General features: G+C 36.4%; 1 protein-coding gene across 1 annotated transcript in view; it reads right to left on the bottom strand.

The window, feature by feature from the left end:
- The window catches only part of TENM1 (teneurin transmembrane protein 1), a 789,930-nt gene that overhangs the window by 498,745 nt on the left and 274,569 nt on the right, over nt 1-16,616 (bottom strand). Inside the window, exons 3-4 of the mRNA XM_012475269.3 lie at nt 6,186-6,446; nt 2,433-2,489 (exon numbers count right to left, since the gene is read on the bottom strand). Of these exons, the coding sequence (XP_012330692.2) occupies nt 2,433-2,489; nt 6,186-6,446 (318 nt within the window). The remainder of the gene's footprint in view (nt 1-2,432; nt 2,490-6,185; nt 6,447-16,616) is intronic.

The raw sequence follows: 16,616 nt of genomic DNA, 5'->3' as shown, positions 1-16,616 counted from the left end.
AGTAACATTGTTTTACATTTTTGCAAATCTCTTTAATGTCTAGCTTAATTGAAGACATCTAGACTCTCATTTCTGCTCCTGCATTCGGTCTGTAGGTGATGTGTTGTTTACGTTGAAGCCTTTCACATATCAGTTGTTGGAAAAAAGAGGACTAGTTTAATAACCTTTTCAAATAATTGTAGATATGCTTTACTCTTAAACCAACTTGACAAGTAGTAGTTTTTGTAAGGGTTAGTTGTAATTTGGAATCTGAATCCATATAAGTGAACTTTTTATATATCTGTTACATTAAAATCCACTGGTCTATCATGCCCTTTGAATGGAGCTTTTACCTGTGTATGAAACTATTATAGAATACTGTATATTTTGGTTATTTGGAAAATATTGATTCACTGAGGTATGCAGATCTGCTCAAAGTTGACACATTTTATTATACAGTATCATTCCTAATTTCTGCTTGAAAACTTGAATTTTCTCATTGGCAGTAAATACCATTCATTGTTTTCCTTGAAGTAATGGGCTTACATCCTTTTGGAGAAAATGTCTGCTATGTAGCCAAGTCTGAATAAGCATGGTTTGTCATTCTTTCAAGTAAAAAAAAAAAAATTTATTTGAAAAAATGACGGCTTCAGCTAGCAACTTGAACAATTGCACAAGTACTTTTCATTATGACAATTACTGTGCTTCTGCGTGCAGTAGAAGCGCTGTATGCAAGGTCAGGTGCGGTGGCCCATGCCTGTAATCCCAGCACTTTGGGAGGCCGAGGCAAGTGAATTGCTTTAGCCTAAAGTTTCAGACCAGCCTGGGCAACATGGTGAACCTCTGCCTCTAAAAATTAGCTGGTCGTGGTGGCCTGAGCCTGGAGTCCCAACTACTTGAGAGGGTGAGGTGGGAGGATTGCTTGAGCCCAGGAGGTGGAGGTTGCGGTGAGCTATGATCACACCACACTCCAGCCTGGGTGACAGAGTGAGACCCTGTCTCAAAAACACACAAAAATGAAATATTTTATGCCCATTTCCCACGTCACGCAGAATATTAAAAAGACATATTTGGCCGGGCACAGTGGCTCATGCTGTCATCCCAGTACTTTGGGAGGCCAAGGCGGGCGGATCACAAAGTCAGGAGTTTGAGACCAGCCTGGCCAACACAGTGAAACCCCGTCTCTACCAAAAATACAAAAAATTAGCTGGGCATGATGGTAGGTGACTGTAATCCCAGCTACTTGGGAGGCTGAGGCAGGATAATCGCTTGAACCCAGGAGGTTGCAGTGAGCTGAGATTGCGCCACTGCACTCCCCAGCTTAGGGAACAGAGCTAGAACTCTGTCTTAGAAAAAAAAAAGGATTTTTCTTCATAGACAATTCAGCATCAACAGATGATGAAGGGTTTATTTAGAACAAATTTGAGAGAATGGAAACATAATGCATTAGTGTCCTTCTACCTCTGTGAAAACCTCCAGATCCCCTTCTGTCACCCGATGGTTTTTCTTTCCAGTAAGTGTTTTAGTGCTGAAATTAAGGGTTATTTCTTGAACTGTTCTATTCTAATTTTTATATACTAGTTCCATCCCTTTTTGGTTTTTTTATTTTCTTGAGATGGAGTCTCACTTTGTCACCCAGGCTGGAGTGCAATGGCATGATCTCAGCTCACGGCAACCTCGGCCTCCCAGGTTCAAGCCATTCTTCTGCCTAAGCTCCATCCCATTGTTGAGTCATTGCCTTGTGGTGAAATGTGGAGTACTTTCCACAAGGTGTTAGAGAAGGGCCCAGGACAGGCCGAGTTGTGAAAACAATTTATAAATGTTACTTTCAGTAGTATCCCTCTCCAAAGGGGCAAAACCCAATGAACATAATGAAGGCAAAAGTAAAAGAACACCAATGCGCCCTTACTAAGGAGTAACAGTGAAAATATAGGTTTACAGAAGAGAATGAACATTATTTTTAATTTAAAGGTATTATTTATGTTTGATGACATGGATAAAGTGTGATTATAAAGCCAAGCATAAACAGCTGGAGGAAGAGACCAAAGCCAATTGCTAAACAACATCTGAAAGTTATGACAATACCTAAAATATACGGAGTTAATGATTAGAGCCATGTAAAGCATGGTAGATATGTAGAAAGCCATGAAGCCAAATCCAACCCAACCTGATTTCAATCTCTCCTCCCAGGTTGAATAAATGTTTTCTCATCCTACCTGGAATCCTGTCTTATCCTTCTCCCTAGCTCCCCCTTCACCTCCTCTTCACCACTAACATTTACACATGAAATGTTCAAGAAGAAAACAAACAAGCTGCCACTGTATTCTCTGACAGTTTCCTTGAGCAGCCTTGTGTGTTGTTTGTCAGAGGAGCAGGGTTTCATTTTTGGGGGTAGGTGCCAGAGATGGGGTGAAGTAAAAATAATATGTGACCAAATATTTGAAAACACTTGCCTTGAGTAGACCCAGCTTGAGCCTCCATGTCACAGCAAACAGGAGAGAATTTGAAACCTGTAACAGTAAACATTTTACTAGTTAAGCCTTCTCCAAGTTATCTGCAATTCCTCAAACTTCAACCCTTACCCTTCATCTAGTGGTTACTTAAAAAAAAAAAAAAAACAGCTTAATTGCAATATAATTCACGTACATGATATTTGTCCTTTTAACATATACAATTCAGTGTTTTTTAGTATTTTCACAGAGTTGCACAATCATCATTTCTATCTTATTCTGGAATATTTTCATCACCCCAAAAGATACCTCATACCAAGGGACTTTCAGAGGTAGAAGAATAGTAGAGCCATGCACACGTATGTTCATAGTGGCACTTTTTACAATAGCAAAGACGTGGAACCAACCCAAATGCCCATCGACGATAGACTGGACAAACAAAATGTGGCACATATACACCATGGAATACTACGCAGCCATAAAAAATGATGAGTTCGTGTCCTTTGTAGGGACATGGTGTCTGGAAACCATGTTCTGGAAACCATGAATCTGGAAACCATCATTCTCAGCAAACTGACACAAGAACAGAAAATCAAACAACGCATGTTCTCACTCATAGGTGGGTGTTGAACAATGAGTACATATGGACACAGGGAGGGGAGCATCACACACTGGGGTCTGTTGAGGGGGGCAAGGAAAGGACAGTGGGGGGTGGGGAGGTTGGGGAGGGATAACATGGGGAGAAATGCTAGATGTAGGTGATAGGAGAATCGAGGCAGCAAACCATATTGCCATGTGTGTACCTATGCAACAATCATGCATGATCTGCACATGTACCCCAGAACCTAAAGTACAATTAAAAAAAAAAAGCATAGGCAACAAAAGCAAAAATGGACAAATGGGATTACATCAAACTAAAAGGCTTCTGTACAGCAAAAAACAATAACACAGTGAAGAGACAACATATAAAATGAGAGAACATATTTGGAAACTATACATCTGATAAGGGCTTAATATCCAAAATGTATAAGAAACTCAAATGACCCAGTAACAAAAATGAGTAACATAATTATATATATATACAAAGTTTTAGACCTTGTTTTGTTCCTATAAAGGAATAGCTGAGGCTGGATAATTCATAGGAAAGACCTTTATTTGGTTCATGGTTCTGTACAAGAAGCATGATGCCAGCATCTGCTTCTGTTGAGGGTTTCAGGGAACCTCCAATCATGGCAGAAGGCAAAGGTGATACAGGCACGTTCACGTGGCAAGAGAGGGAGCAAGAGATGAGGTGAGGTGTCATCCTTTTTTCAACACCAGCTCTCATGTGAACTAATGGAGTAAGAAGTCACTCATTACCTGAAATGGCATCAAGCCGTTCATGAAGGATCCACCCTCATGACCCAAATACCTCCCACTGGGCCTCACCTCCAGCATTGGGAGTCTAATTTCAACATGAGATTTGGAGAAGACAAATATCCAAACCATCTATCTGTTTATCTTTCTATCTATCTATGTAGAAATAATATTCCATTATATTTTTATAAATTGTATGTTATCAGTCATTCCACAGTTGTTTGGGGAGAGATTAGTTCCAGTACTTCCCGTGGATAGCAAAATCTATGGATGCTCAAGTACGTGATATGAAATAGTGTACCATTTGCATAAAATCTATGTGCATCCTCCCATATACGTTAAATCATCTTTAGATTACTGAAAATATCTATCATTACTTATATAGTTATTATACTGTATTTTTAGGGAATAATGGCAAGAAAAAAGTCTGTACATCTTCAATACAGATGCAGGTTTTTTGGTTCATTTTTTTAGTTTTTGGTATTTTTAATATGTGATTGTGTGAATCCATGGATGTAGAATCCACAGCTACAAAGGCCCAATTGTATATATTTATTTGTATATAATGTAGATAGATACATAGATAAAATTAAATATTATTCAGCCTTTAAGAAGGAAATCCCATTCTTTGTGACAAAATGAATGAACCTGGAGAATATTTTTAAGTAAAATAAGCCAGGCACAAAAAGATAAATACTGCATTATCTCTGTTATATAAGGAATTTAAAACAGTTAAACTCATGAAAGTAGAAAGTAGAAAATAGAATGGTGGGTGCCAGAGGTTATAGGATGAAGGAATGTGGAGATGTTGATCAAAAAGTACAGAGATTTTGTCATGCAGAATCAATAATTTCTGGAGACCTAAGATACAGCATGGTTGACTATAGTTATTAATACTGTATCATATACTTAAAATTGGCTAGCACTGATCTTAAGTGTTCTTACCACACATACAAAAATGGTAAACTATGTGTAGTGACAAATATGCTAATAAATTTGATTGTAGTAATCATTTCACACACACAAAAAAAGAATAGTAGAGCCCAGTGGGGAAACTTCTTTCTTTCATTTTAATGTTTCAACCCAGTGAATATGTCCAGAGTGAGATGAGGGAGAACAAGATGTTTTGGCAGTATAAGAGGTCACCTACCACCCCGTTTCATGTAATTTTGGTCATTGTTTTTCCCAATTGACAGATGAAACCCAGAAAACTATAGTGACCAAAGGTCTCCTAACTTCTATCCTAATGCTTTTCACTTACATGAATATGCTACATATATTAAGTATGTTCCCTTCTCATTTCCACACGTTACTTCCTATACGTTTGGCCAAAGTCAACAATGCATACATGAACACATACATACATGAAAATAATAAAAAAAATCAAGACCCCAGGGATACTTGGTGATATCATAAAGTGTTACGGTCTATTATTTAGGAAGTGATATTCTAACTAGTAGGTAACCTCTAATTCCTGAATATATGGCCAGTGTCACCTTTGGGTTAAAGGAGGCAGAAGAAGACAAAATAGAAAAAAACAACAACAATGCAGGTACAGGAGAGCTGGTCATCTCTCTGCCACCTGAAAAATTACTAATTACCACTGTTAACAGACTAAGCCTTGTGGTCATGGTGGTGGGGACCTACAAAATTTACACAAACAGAAAGATGGAGACACTAGATTAATGTGTTTAATAAGCATTCATGTACTTTTTATGGAAAGATTTTGTTCTCTGGTAGGAGCAGAAGAACAGAAATAATATAAATTAAGCCCTGTCCAACAAATCAAAAAGACAAAACTTTTCCTTTTATAAAACTTGCAAGAAAATCATATATGATTACAACATAATGATACTGCTGCTAGTCCTTATCGTCAAGCAAATGGATGATGTTAATTCACCTTCTGTTTTTTTAAATCATTTCAGTCGAACCTGGTTAACTTGAATTTGTACATTCAACAGGTTAATCTGAATCCAAATAGTAAGCAGATATAAAATATGCTTATTGTACAATTGTTCAGCTCACTGTTCATATATTGATATAAAGCCCAAATACATAAAATTTATGTGTTTCATAATAAATCCCACTAATATTGTGGTGGAAAATAAAGATGAAAATAAAAGGTGAGTAATAAACAAAACATGCACAATATTACTGATTACATGAGATTATTTCCCTTGGGAGCTGGCCAAAAATGAAAAGCATTTTGTCTGTTATTATAAATAAATATCTATTTGCCAGATACTTACGTACGTGCCTTGTGCGTGAGTCCCTGCTAAGTTGTATTTCCATTCTGCATATTGAATGAAAGAAGGGCAGATATAGGGAAGGAGAACAAAGCAAAGACTAAAAACTGCATTCTTTCTGTGTTTTACTTAAACAATGAAAGTAGTTTATTACCATTTTCCCCATCAGACTTCCTTTCATGGTCAGTGTCCGTCAAGGACAATGCAGAGTTGGCCCGGCTGGACAAACAGGAGCTATGCTCTGATTTCATTCCCCTTATCCACATTCTTAGTGCATGGTCAGGTGAGGCACCACCTTCTGTCTCTGTGTCCACATCAGATCCCATCTCTAGCTGGTAGCCATGCCGAGAAACGCTGTGCATGTCTGTTTGGTAGCCAGAGCACAGAGTGTGAGAGGTTTCGCAGAATTCCATCTCTGAGAAGAAACAAAGTTCGGAGAAAATGTTTAGAAGTATGAAGTAATCCCCCAGAAAATTCTCCTTTTTGTCCTCATTCCCCCCTCCCCCATTGGTAGTAATTATGTGTTTTTGCAAAGTTAGAATTCTGGCCTTTTATTTATGGTAGCTAGGACTCTGTGCTTATTTTGCACTTCTGTAGCTTAAAATTATGCTCCTGTTGATTCTTACAAGGTTCTGGAAAAAGCGTGCCCAAAATAGCTTTATAGCTACAATTTTAGGTTTCACAAAATGTAATGAAATAAGTGAGTGCAGAGGAGTATAAAGTGTAGAGAGCTGTCCTTTAAAAGATATTTCTTTTCTAGGAAGAATATATATGATGTGCAGAGCATACCTATGCTTAAAATATTAAAATTATTTGCTTTTCTAAGTATTCCACACACACTGGATTGAAGAATAAATAATTTAATGTGAAAACTGAGAAAAAAGCATTAAGTTCTAATGCACTTTTCTAAAGTATTTTTCCTAAAACATGTTAATTTAAACTCTAAATCATCAGTATCTAATATCATTATTTCCCATTGATTTTAAAAGAGTTTAAGGCTGACTTAATGCTAATTATTCTGTTTAATTCATTTTTTTTCAAAAAATAGCTAAAAAATTTTAGTCATATATTGTACCTTGGCAGTAGTTCATAGATTGGATTTCCTCTCCTTTCTCCCTGGATCTTAGAACTACAAAAATTTCAGAACCTTGAAGATGATGCAACGAATTCCTTCTTTTTATAGTTGAGGAAAATAAACTCCAGAGGATAGATGTTATTTGTCCATATCTCACATCAGATAGCAACAGAGCCCTTTTTCCTAAAACACCCATCTAGGCATGGTTTCTGCTAGACACCAACGATGCCCCATCAGCTTACTGCATGAATATCAGGCATTCAGTCTTACAGTCAATTTTACATCCAATTATAGCAAGGTGTCAAAAAGGGGAAAAGATGCTTTAACAATTCCTAATAAGTTAATGAAAAATGACCACATGCCAAGACATATCATCTGAAATGTCCATGTAATACTTAGATAAGGTAATCCGGAGATGTAGTACACTATATAGGATTTTCTCAGACTGACATCAGAGACAGGGTATGTCATTTGGCTGGGAAGGAGCTTAACTGAGTGCATCTAATCCTTAGCACATATCAATAAAATGCAAACTCTAACATGAATTTAATTCTTTGAATACAGAAAGTACTGGATTTTAGACCATACACTAGAGGAAAGCAAGCATAATATGAATACATTTTAAAAATAACTATTTTTGTGGCATGTAATTACCAAATAAGAGTTTAGCAAACCAATTCCTTTTGTTTATTTAATATCACTACGTGCCTAGCACTGCGCTTTTTGAAACATATAGTAGGCAAATAAAGCTACTATAATGTATTAGAAAAATTCAATTAAAAATTAACTCTTTCAGGGTTATGTCCCTGCTGAGTATGTTACTTTTTGATTTCCGTGATGAATGTCTTTAAGAGTAATTCCCCTTTTCTACAAAAACTTGGCTAAATTCCAAAGGAGTGATATTCAAAAAAATAGTCCTGGTTTCCACTTGCCAAACAGAAAATTTTATGAAACCATGCTTCTTCTTGCCATAAGGCTAAAAGTAAAAATCCATTTTGCCCAATATAAATTTTAGCAATCTAGAATATTGGGATCAGCTAATATTCATGCCTCTTAATTTCACAATGTTTCATTATCCAATCCTACTGTGCAGTTGTTGCTACAGCAACCTGGTAATAAACCTTTCAGCTTGAAGCTGTAAGAAATAAATTTTATATAGGTCTGTTTTCACAACTTACTTCACTCCCCTAGACCAGTGGCTCTCAAACTTGTCTGCTTCAAAATCACCTAAAAGGCTTGTTAAAACATAGATTGCTGCACCCCCACTCCCATCCGTGCCTTCCAATTTAAGTTTCTGATTCAGCAGGTGTGGAGTGGGGCCAGAGAATTTGCATTTCGCATGACTTCCCTGTTGAGACCCATGCTGCTGGTCCAGGAATCATACTTTGAAAATGACTGCCCTAGAGATTTATTTGAAGTGGATGGGAGCCAGGGAATGGGTAGTAGCAAGGGTGCAAGCTCATCATGGCATTACCACAGATTTTGCTGCACCATCTCTAATTCTGTTTAAAGACACAAGAAAGGAAGCTTTTGCTCTGAATTGCTGTGAAATATCTCCATTTATTTTCCATGGATTCAGGGCACTAATTAGAAAATTTACTTCCAAAAGCACAGACTTGCATTTAGTTTCACTCATACAATGGCACATGAGATGTGGCTTTCCAAAGATTTTAATATGAGCATCTGAGTCATGGCATTCGTTGGAAAAGGATGAGCAAATAAAAATAAATACAGGCCCAATTTGTCATTCCAGATTAATAAAACACTAGATAAAGTTTTTTTAAAAGCACTGACAGGTGTAAGCAGATTTCCTTTTTATTAAAGAGATTTTTTTCCCATTCAAAAAAAATTCAAATGGATTTGTTCCTTCCTAAGAAAATGCTATGTAATCTGATAAAAAATTGCATAGGATAAACAATTTATTTTCTATTGGAACTATATCCTGCTTTGACTACAAAGATTAACTCATGAATTCTCTAATTAAATACAGTCAGATAAAAGTATACTTTCTTGTCAATGTATAATTAGAAAAATAACAATCCGAGTTAGCTATTAGTTGCTCTTTAAGTGATAAAGCAAAAAAAAAAAAAAAAGAAAAAGAGAAAAAGTTTCACTTATTTATAGTAACTGATGTTTATTGAACTGCCTCATTTCCTTCCTTTTCTTGAAATCAATGTCACCACTGTAAAATATTTTCTTAAATATACAAACGTCTTGATGGTGCTCAAAATTCCCATAAGATGCATTATCTATAAAGTACTTACAACGCACCATAAGTGGTTGTTTTCTAGCCTTGCACATAGACCCTTGTTACCTAAAGTACTACATATTCTCTAGAGAAGATAAAGTTCAATGGGGTTTATTATAGATCTCTTCTTACCAAAAACTAGTTACAAGATAAATGTAAGTACAATCTTAGAATGTCTAAGATTTAAATGGATAGACTGATACTATGAGAAACTACTTTTTAAGAGGAAACAGGTAGAGATGTGGTCAAGTGAATAATATATTTGCAACCTCACAAACAGATAATTCATTTTCGTTCTAAGGAAAATCTATTTTGCAGCCTTGCAAGAGACAAAATTTGAGCACATTAGAATTTAAATTCATTTTCTTTGTTTTTACATCAAATTTAGTTATGCTGTCAAATATTGTGATGTTCTCTAGACTTTTTATTTTTCTTCTAAATGTGTATATCTTTTGAACTTAAGTTATTGCTATCTTCACACATGAAGTAAAATTATTTGCTTTACTTTTTAATACATATATAAGAAATGTCTATAAAATAGATTTAGGATTTATTAATCCTTCATAAATTAATTATTGGGTTAATTATAATGACTGAAATTATGTTGATAGTTGATGTGATCAGTATAACAGTGCATTCAATAGCAGGGAATATTTCCTTTTTAGTTCTTTATTTTTAATTAATTCATCTTTTATAAAGATAAAATTTATCTTTTAGATAAAAAAGGTTTGGAGTCCATGTGCAGGTTTGTCATGTAGGTAAACTGGTGTCACAGGGGTTTGTTGTACAGATTTTTTATCACTCAGGTATTAAGCCTAGTACCCAATAGTTATTTTGTCTACTTCTCTCCCTCCTCCCACCCTCCACCCTCATGTACCTCCAGTGTCTCTTGTTCCCTTCTCTGTGTTCATGAGCTCTCACCATTTAGCTCCCACTTATAAGTGAGAACATGTGGTATTTGCCTTTTTTTTGTTTTCTGCATTAGTTGCTAAGGATAATAGCCTCCAGCTCCATCCATGTTCTCACAAAAGACATGATCTTATTCTATTTTATGGCTGCATAGTATTCCATGGTATATATGTACCACATTTCCTGTTTCTTTCTTCCTGCCTCAGCCTTTCAAAATGCTGGGATTACAGGTATGAGCCACTGCACCTAGTCTGTACCACATTTTCTTTATCCAATCTGTCATTGATGGGCATTTAGGTTGATTCCATGTCTTTACTATTATGAATAGTGCTGCAATGAACATCTGAGTGCATATGTCTTTATGGTAGAATGATTTATATTCCTCTGAGTATATAACCAGTAATAGGATTGCTGTGTCAAATGGTAGTTCTACTTTTAGCTCTTTGAAGTATTGTCATACTGCTTTCTACAATGCTTGAAATTCAATTTTTTAAGTGGGCAAAAAGTTTAAAGACATACTTAAACAAAAAATAGGGGTGGCCGATAAGCAAATGAAAAGATGCTTGATACAACTGTTACCAGGAAAATGCAAACTAGAGCCACAATGAGATACCACTACACATCCAATAGAATGGCTAAAACAATTTTGACCACAGGAAGTTTCAAGAAAGAATGTGGAGCAATTATAATTCTCATACACTGGTGGTGAGGAAGTAAAACTGTACAACCACTTAAGAAAACAGTGTGGCAGTTTTCTGAAAATTTAAAGCTATATTTACCAAAAGAGCATGCACTCTTGGACACTTATCACAAATAAATGAAAACTTCTTTCCAACTGTACAAAGTTGTTCATAGCAGCTTTATTTGAAATAGCTAAAAAGTAGAAATGTCCCGAGTGTCTATGAACACATGAATGAATAAACCACCTGTGGTATATTTACACAATGGAATATTACTCAGTCTTAAAAAGGAATGGACTACTGATGCATAACAATGTTATGGGCTTCAAAATGACTGCTAAGTGAAAGAAGACAGACAAACATCTATATATGATATACTTCCATTCATATAAAATTCTAGAAAATTCAAACTAATCTCCTGTGACATTAAGTCAATAAGTGGTTGCCTGGGGAAAAGGGTGGAGGGAGAGCTGGATAACAAAGAACACAAAGAAACTTTGGGGTGATCTAAATGTCTGTTATCTTGATTGGGGTGATAGTTTCACAGGTGTATACATGCTAAAGTTTATCATATTGCACACCTTAAGTATATGTAGTAAGTGTAGTTTATTATACTTCAATTATACCCCTACAATGATTTTTAATTGACTGTACACCACCAGATATTAAAACAAGGAGACTTTTGAATCAATTTTCACAGGTAGAGCTGAGAGTCTCAAAGGTAGAAGGAGGTCTTACTCTTTTCTCTCTAGTGGAATAAAGTAAATGTAACATGAACAAAAAGGTAGTCAAAATGTCATCTTGCTTATATTTCAGCCAAGAGGCCATTAAGACTAACTGATGCATGATTTCTTTTTCTTTTTCTTTTCTTTTCTTTCATTCTTTTTTTTGTTTTTTGTTTTTATTTTTTTTGACAGAGTTTCACTCTTGTTGCCCAGACTGTACTGCAATGGCACAGTCTCAGCTCACTGCAACCTCCGCCTCCCAGGTTCAAGCAATTCTCCTGCCTCAGCCTCCCGAGTAGCTGGAATGACAGGTGCCCACCACCATGCCTGGCAAATTTTTGTATTTTTAGTAGAGACGAGTTTCTCCATGTTGGCCAGGCTGGTCTCGAATTCCTGACTTCAGGTGATCCATTTGCCTCAGCCTCTCAAACTACTGAGATTATAGGCGTGAGCCACCATGCCCAGCTGATGCATGATTTCTCAGGGATTTTCTAGGGTGTACTTTTGTCCTAGACACATAAGAGTTGAAAGTCAAATTTAGGAGGGAAACTAAGGATGAAACTCATCACTGCTAAGCTTTCAGCAGATAGGGAAATATTTATAGTTGATGATCACGAGATTGAGTAGAGTTGGTCTGCCACATAGGATCACATTAGGCATCTATTAATGCTAACAAATTAATAACTTTTTTAAAAAATGCTCTGAAACGCTGAAAATAAAAATAAACTGTACTTTCTCTCTGAATCTAGGGGTTGACCATCAGGTGTTCAGCCTAAAGAAGACACTTATCAAAACTTGAGAAGGACGGTTATAGCTATCTGTATCAGCTTTTTTCTAGAAATGCCATTTCTGTGTTTTGTTTTGTTTTGTTTGAGACAGGGTTTTGCTCTGTCACCCAGGCTGGAGTGCAGTGGCGCTATCTTGGCTCACTGCAGCCTCAACCTCCCAGGCTCAGGAGATCCTCCTCCCGCCTCAGCTTCCTGAGTAACTGGGACTACAGACTTGCACTACCACACACAGCTAATTTTAAAATTATTTGTAGAGAAGAGCTCTCCCCAGTGTTGCCCAGGCTGTTCTAGAACTCCTTGGCTCAAGTATTACAGGTGTGAGCTACCATGCCTGGCCCATTTCTCTGTTTCTAATAAGCTCAAGATTATTTTTCTTAAAATTCTACCTACCCATGCTTCCTCTATATAAAGGGAGCTTTAAGGCATTACACTCCAAATAAGTAATTGGAAGTCAAGAAGTGTGATTAATTTTAATCATGACCTGAGAAATTTGGGATATAACTTTTAAAGAGTATAGTCCATTTCCATAATAAGGGACGAGTGAGGGGATAGAATTATTAGCTTTAATTATTGTGACTCATAACAACCCTTATAGATTACATGCAGAAGCAAGTGTTATTAATTAGCCATGTGAGTTTTGGATAAGTCACTTAACATTTTGGGGGGTCACAGTTTTCTCATTCGTAAGATGTATGAATCCAACTAGAAATAAATCTCTAGGTAACTGACTTGCTTTAAAATTCTATAATTATAACCTGAACATGTTGTCCAACATGTGTAATCATCAATGCTTTCAAATGGGAAAAGAGTTAGTAGTTTTATGAAATCAAGGTGACATTTATCCTTCTTTGTGAAGGATATAGTACATATTAGTTAAATAAGATCTTGTGCCATAATTAGAATTCATGCCATGTTAAAGTATTGATAGAGCCTATGTATCTACTATGAATTGCAAGATTATTGATAGAGAAATAGAGTATCTAAAATTTAAAATGTAAAAAAGCAACTGAGTAAATCATTACTCATCAAATATAGAATTATCCATTTACAACATGGCTATTGGAAACATAATGAATAAAATTCACACAATTAAAAAATATTACTGACCCACTAATAATTCATTACTGGCTCCGGGGAAAAATGCAATGGATTATTACAATCTTAATCAAGAAATACAGAGAGAAAGAAGTGAGTAATACCAGCTAACAGGCAAATAATTTTCACTACTGGGTACCATTTTATATTTCTCAGTTTGAGGGCTTTAAAAAGAAAACAGTATCAAATTGTCAACTAAATCAGTTCAAGTAAGTTTACTTAAAAACAGCTTCACTGAACACCCACTCAATTTCAAGTAAAGAAATCAAAACAAAATATTCTCCTCTGATTTTTCTTAGTCTTAGAAAATTAGTGCAATAATTTCCTCCTCTCTTCATGAAAACGTTTTATCAAATGTACAGCAGTACACTAGGCAGTGAGCAGAGTGAGTTAACAGGACCTTGTCACGTCCTTTGGGAAGTTCCACACAGAGCCTTTTTTAAGTCCCTAATGACAACTAAGTAATAAAGACACATTGTCCAAACCTAACTTTAATTTTTCTGCTGAGAGCTCATCAGCTTTTTTCTGGGGCACAGGAATGAGAGATGGAATGCTCCCACATGCAAGACTGGAGTCTGGGGTTATAAAAGGACTTAAATAAAATAACTAAGCTTCTTGGAGCCTAATCTCCCCTTGACAGTTTCAAATGCACCCATTATCTCGGCACTCAGGACCTACTAATTATGCCTTATTTAATTTTCAAGATTTCTCCATCTGTCAGTATACTGAAAAGCATGGCAACAAATCTGGGCAGAGTTAAAAGCTTGAAGTAGAAATATTCATGCTTTGTGACCAATACTGACTAACTGGAGACATCCTAGAATGCAGTTAAAAGGCTATGTTAATATCAAAAAAGGATGCTCTCAGAAGTACAGAGAATTGAAAATCTGTAAAAATGGCTCAAATCAGAGGACACAGAATTATAGCAGAAACTCAGAAAGAAAGAAGATGAGGTAGAAACCTGGAAGAAATCAAAACAAACTCCAATCATATTTAGAGAGAGATTAAAATATCCTTCAGCAATCTAACAAGAGGAAGAGAATTTGATGTGGGAATAAGCAACTGCTATTTCCTTAAACTAATTTTCACCTTAGTGAACAGCTCCATTTAGGCTATATTCACATAAGATGGGAGAACTTGTTTTGAAGCTAGCTCAGCAGTCACCATTACAATGACAAAAATTGGATGCTATCTCTACAGTCTTTGTAATAAGGGTCTGGAAAAAGAATGAAGGACTAGAAAAGATGGTGGGAGGTCCTGGACTTCAACAGAAATTTAGATCAATGAGAACCTGTGCATGTTCCCTTTATTTCAACATTTTGAATGAGACAGAGACTTCCTGGCCAAAATGAGAAATTTTCAGGGCTACTGAACACTGAAAATGCATGGTGCTCAATGGCCCTAAAAATTTCTCATTTCTTACATGTGTTGGCCCAATTTTCTGGCTGTTCATAACACTTTGGAACCTGAATCCTTATTGCCCATCGTGGTCTTCCAGGTATACTTGTGTATTTCCATTATGCTCACTAAGTATGTGAAGCTCTTTTGTCAAGGTGTATGTGTGTGTGTCTGAAATTTTAAACTACATTAATCTGCTGCACAATTCTATCTAGAGAAGTGAGATCAATGAGCTAGAGTTAAATAACCATTAAAAGCACTTGTGAGTGCTTCAAACACATACTCATAAAGGCAAGCAATATTATTTCTGTAACATTCTACACTTCTCTGTAAGCATTTACTTTGTGATGAATGAGTAAAAATGCCAAGATAGAATAGTGCACTAGAGCCAGCGTCCATCATGAACTGCAGAATAAATTACATTCTCAGGTTATATTGCCATCTCCTCAAGCCTTAGAAGAATTCTAGGCAAAGGACCCTAAACACCATATTTTAAAAATTTATAGTTAACATGGAACCACTCTTGAAAGGGTTAACATCTTGAACCCAAATCTGACACATTTGAGGTGGTTTTGCTTAACATAAAACAATGCCTACTAATGCAAATTGAAAAATTGTTATTTTGGTAAATTAGCTGTGTGTTTCAAATAACAGATGTTCCACAAATTTGGCAAGAAGAGAAAGACAGCAGCCCATTGGCTGTGAATTCAGAAAAATACAATTTATAATATCAGGCTAATGGAGAATAAGTACTCAGTATCATCTCCTGACTGAAATAGTCATACAAAAGAAGTTTTCTTCACTATACTTTTTGGCATAATGACTTGGGAAATAATTGCCTGTTAAAAATCTTCAGAAATGTACTCTAGGATGTAGAACTGGGGAAATGTTATTGAAACTAGTCACAAAGCCTTGGTAAAGGACCATCTTCAAGCTGGCTTGAATAGAAATTTCTTTTGTCATTCTCATCAACCAGTTTCATGCCATATCCCTACGTTTGTAGAATGCCCTGGAGTGAGTCTGTAGCTCTTCTGACAGCCTGTTTTCAGGAACTCAGAAAATGTCACTAAAAAAAATTTTCAGGGATAGAAAAAAGAGATTCTGGCTGGATGTGGGTGGCTCTTGACTATAGTCCCACCACTTTGGGAAGCCAAGGTGGGAGGATTGCTTGAGCCCAGGAGTTTGAAACCAGACTGAAAATAAAGCAAGACTGTCTCTATTAAAAAAAAATTAGCCACGTGTGGTGGCATGTGCCTGTAGTCCCAACTACCTGGGAGGCTGAGGTGGGAGGATCACTTGAGCCCTCAGTGATCTATGATTGCACCACTACACTGCAGCCTAGGTGATAGCGTGAGACCTCATGAGAGAGAAGGGGGTGGGGCGGGGGGGGGGGAGAGAGAGAGAGAGAGAGAGAGAGAGAGAGAAAAGAAACAAGGAAAGAAAAGAAAGAAATTTTCCAAGCAGCCTAGGTGATAGCATGAGACCTCATCCGAAAGAAAAAGAAAGAAAGAAAGAAAGAAGAAAGAAAAGAAAGAAAGAAGAAAGAAAGAAAAGAAAGAAATTTTCCAAGTTGGGAAAGAATGAGGAAATAACTTTTTGGACACTCATCAGGAACTTGCAAATTTGAATGAATTTCATTCAGAGGAAAACGTCAAATTCTGGAGAAG

This window comes from Aotus nancymaae, unplaced genomic scaffold, assembly GCF_030222135.1.
Source record: "Aotus nancymaae isolate 86718 unplaced genomic scaffold, 86718_ANA_hifiasm-v0.15.2.pri h1tg000004l, whole genome shotgun sequence".
NCBI classification, from domain to species: Eukaryota; Metazoa; Chordata; class Mammalia; order Primates; family Aotidae; genus Aotus; species Aotus nancymaae.
This window is presented reverse-complemented; position numbering and strand designations above follow the sequence as displayed.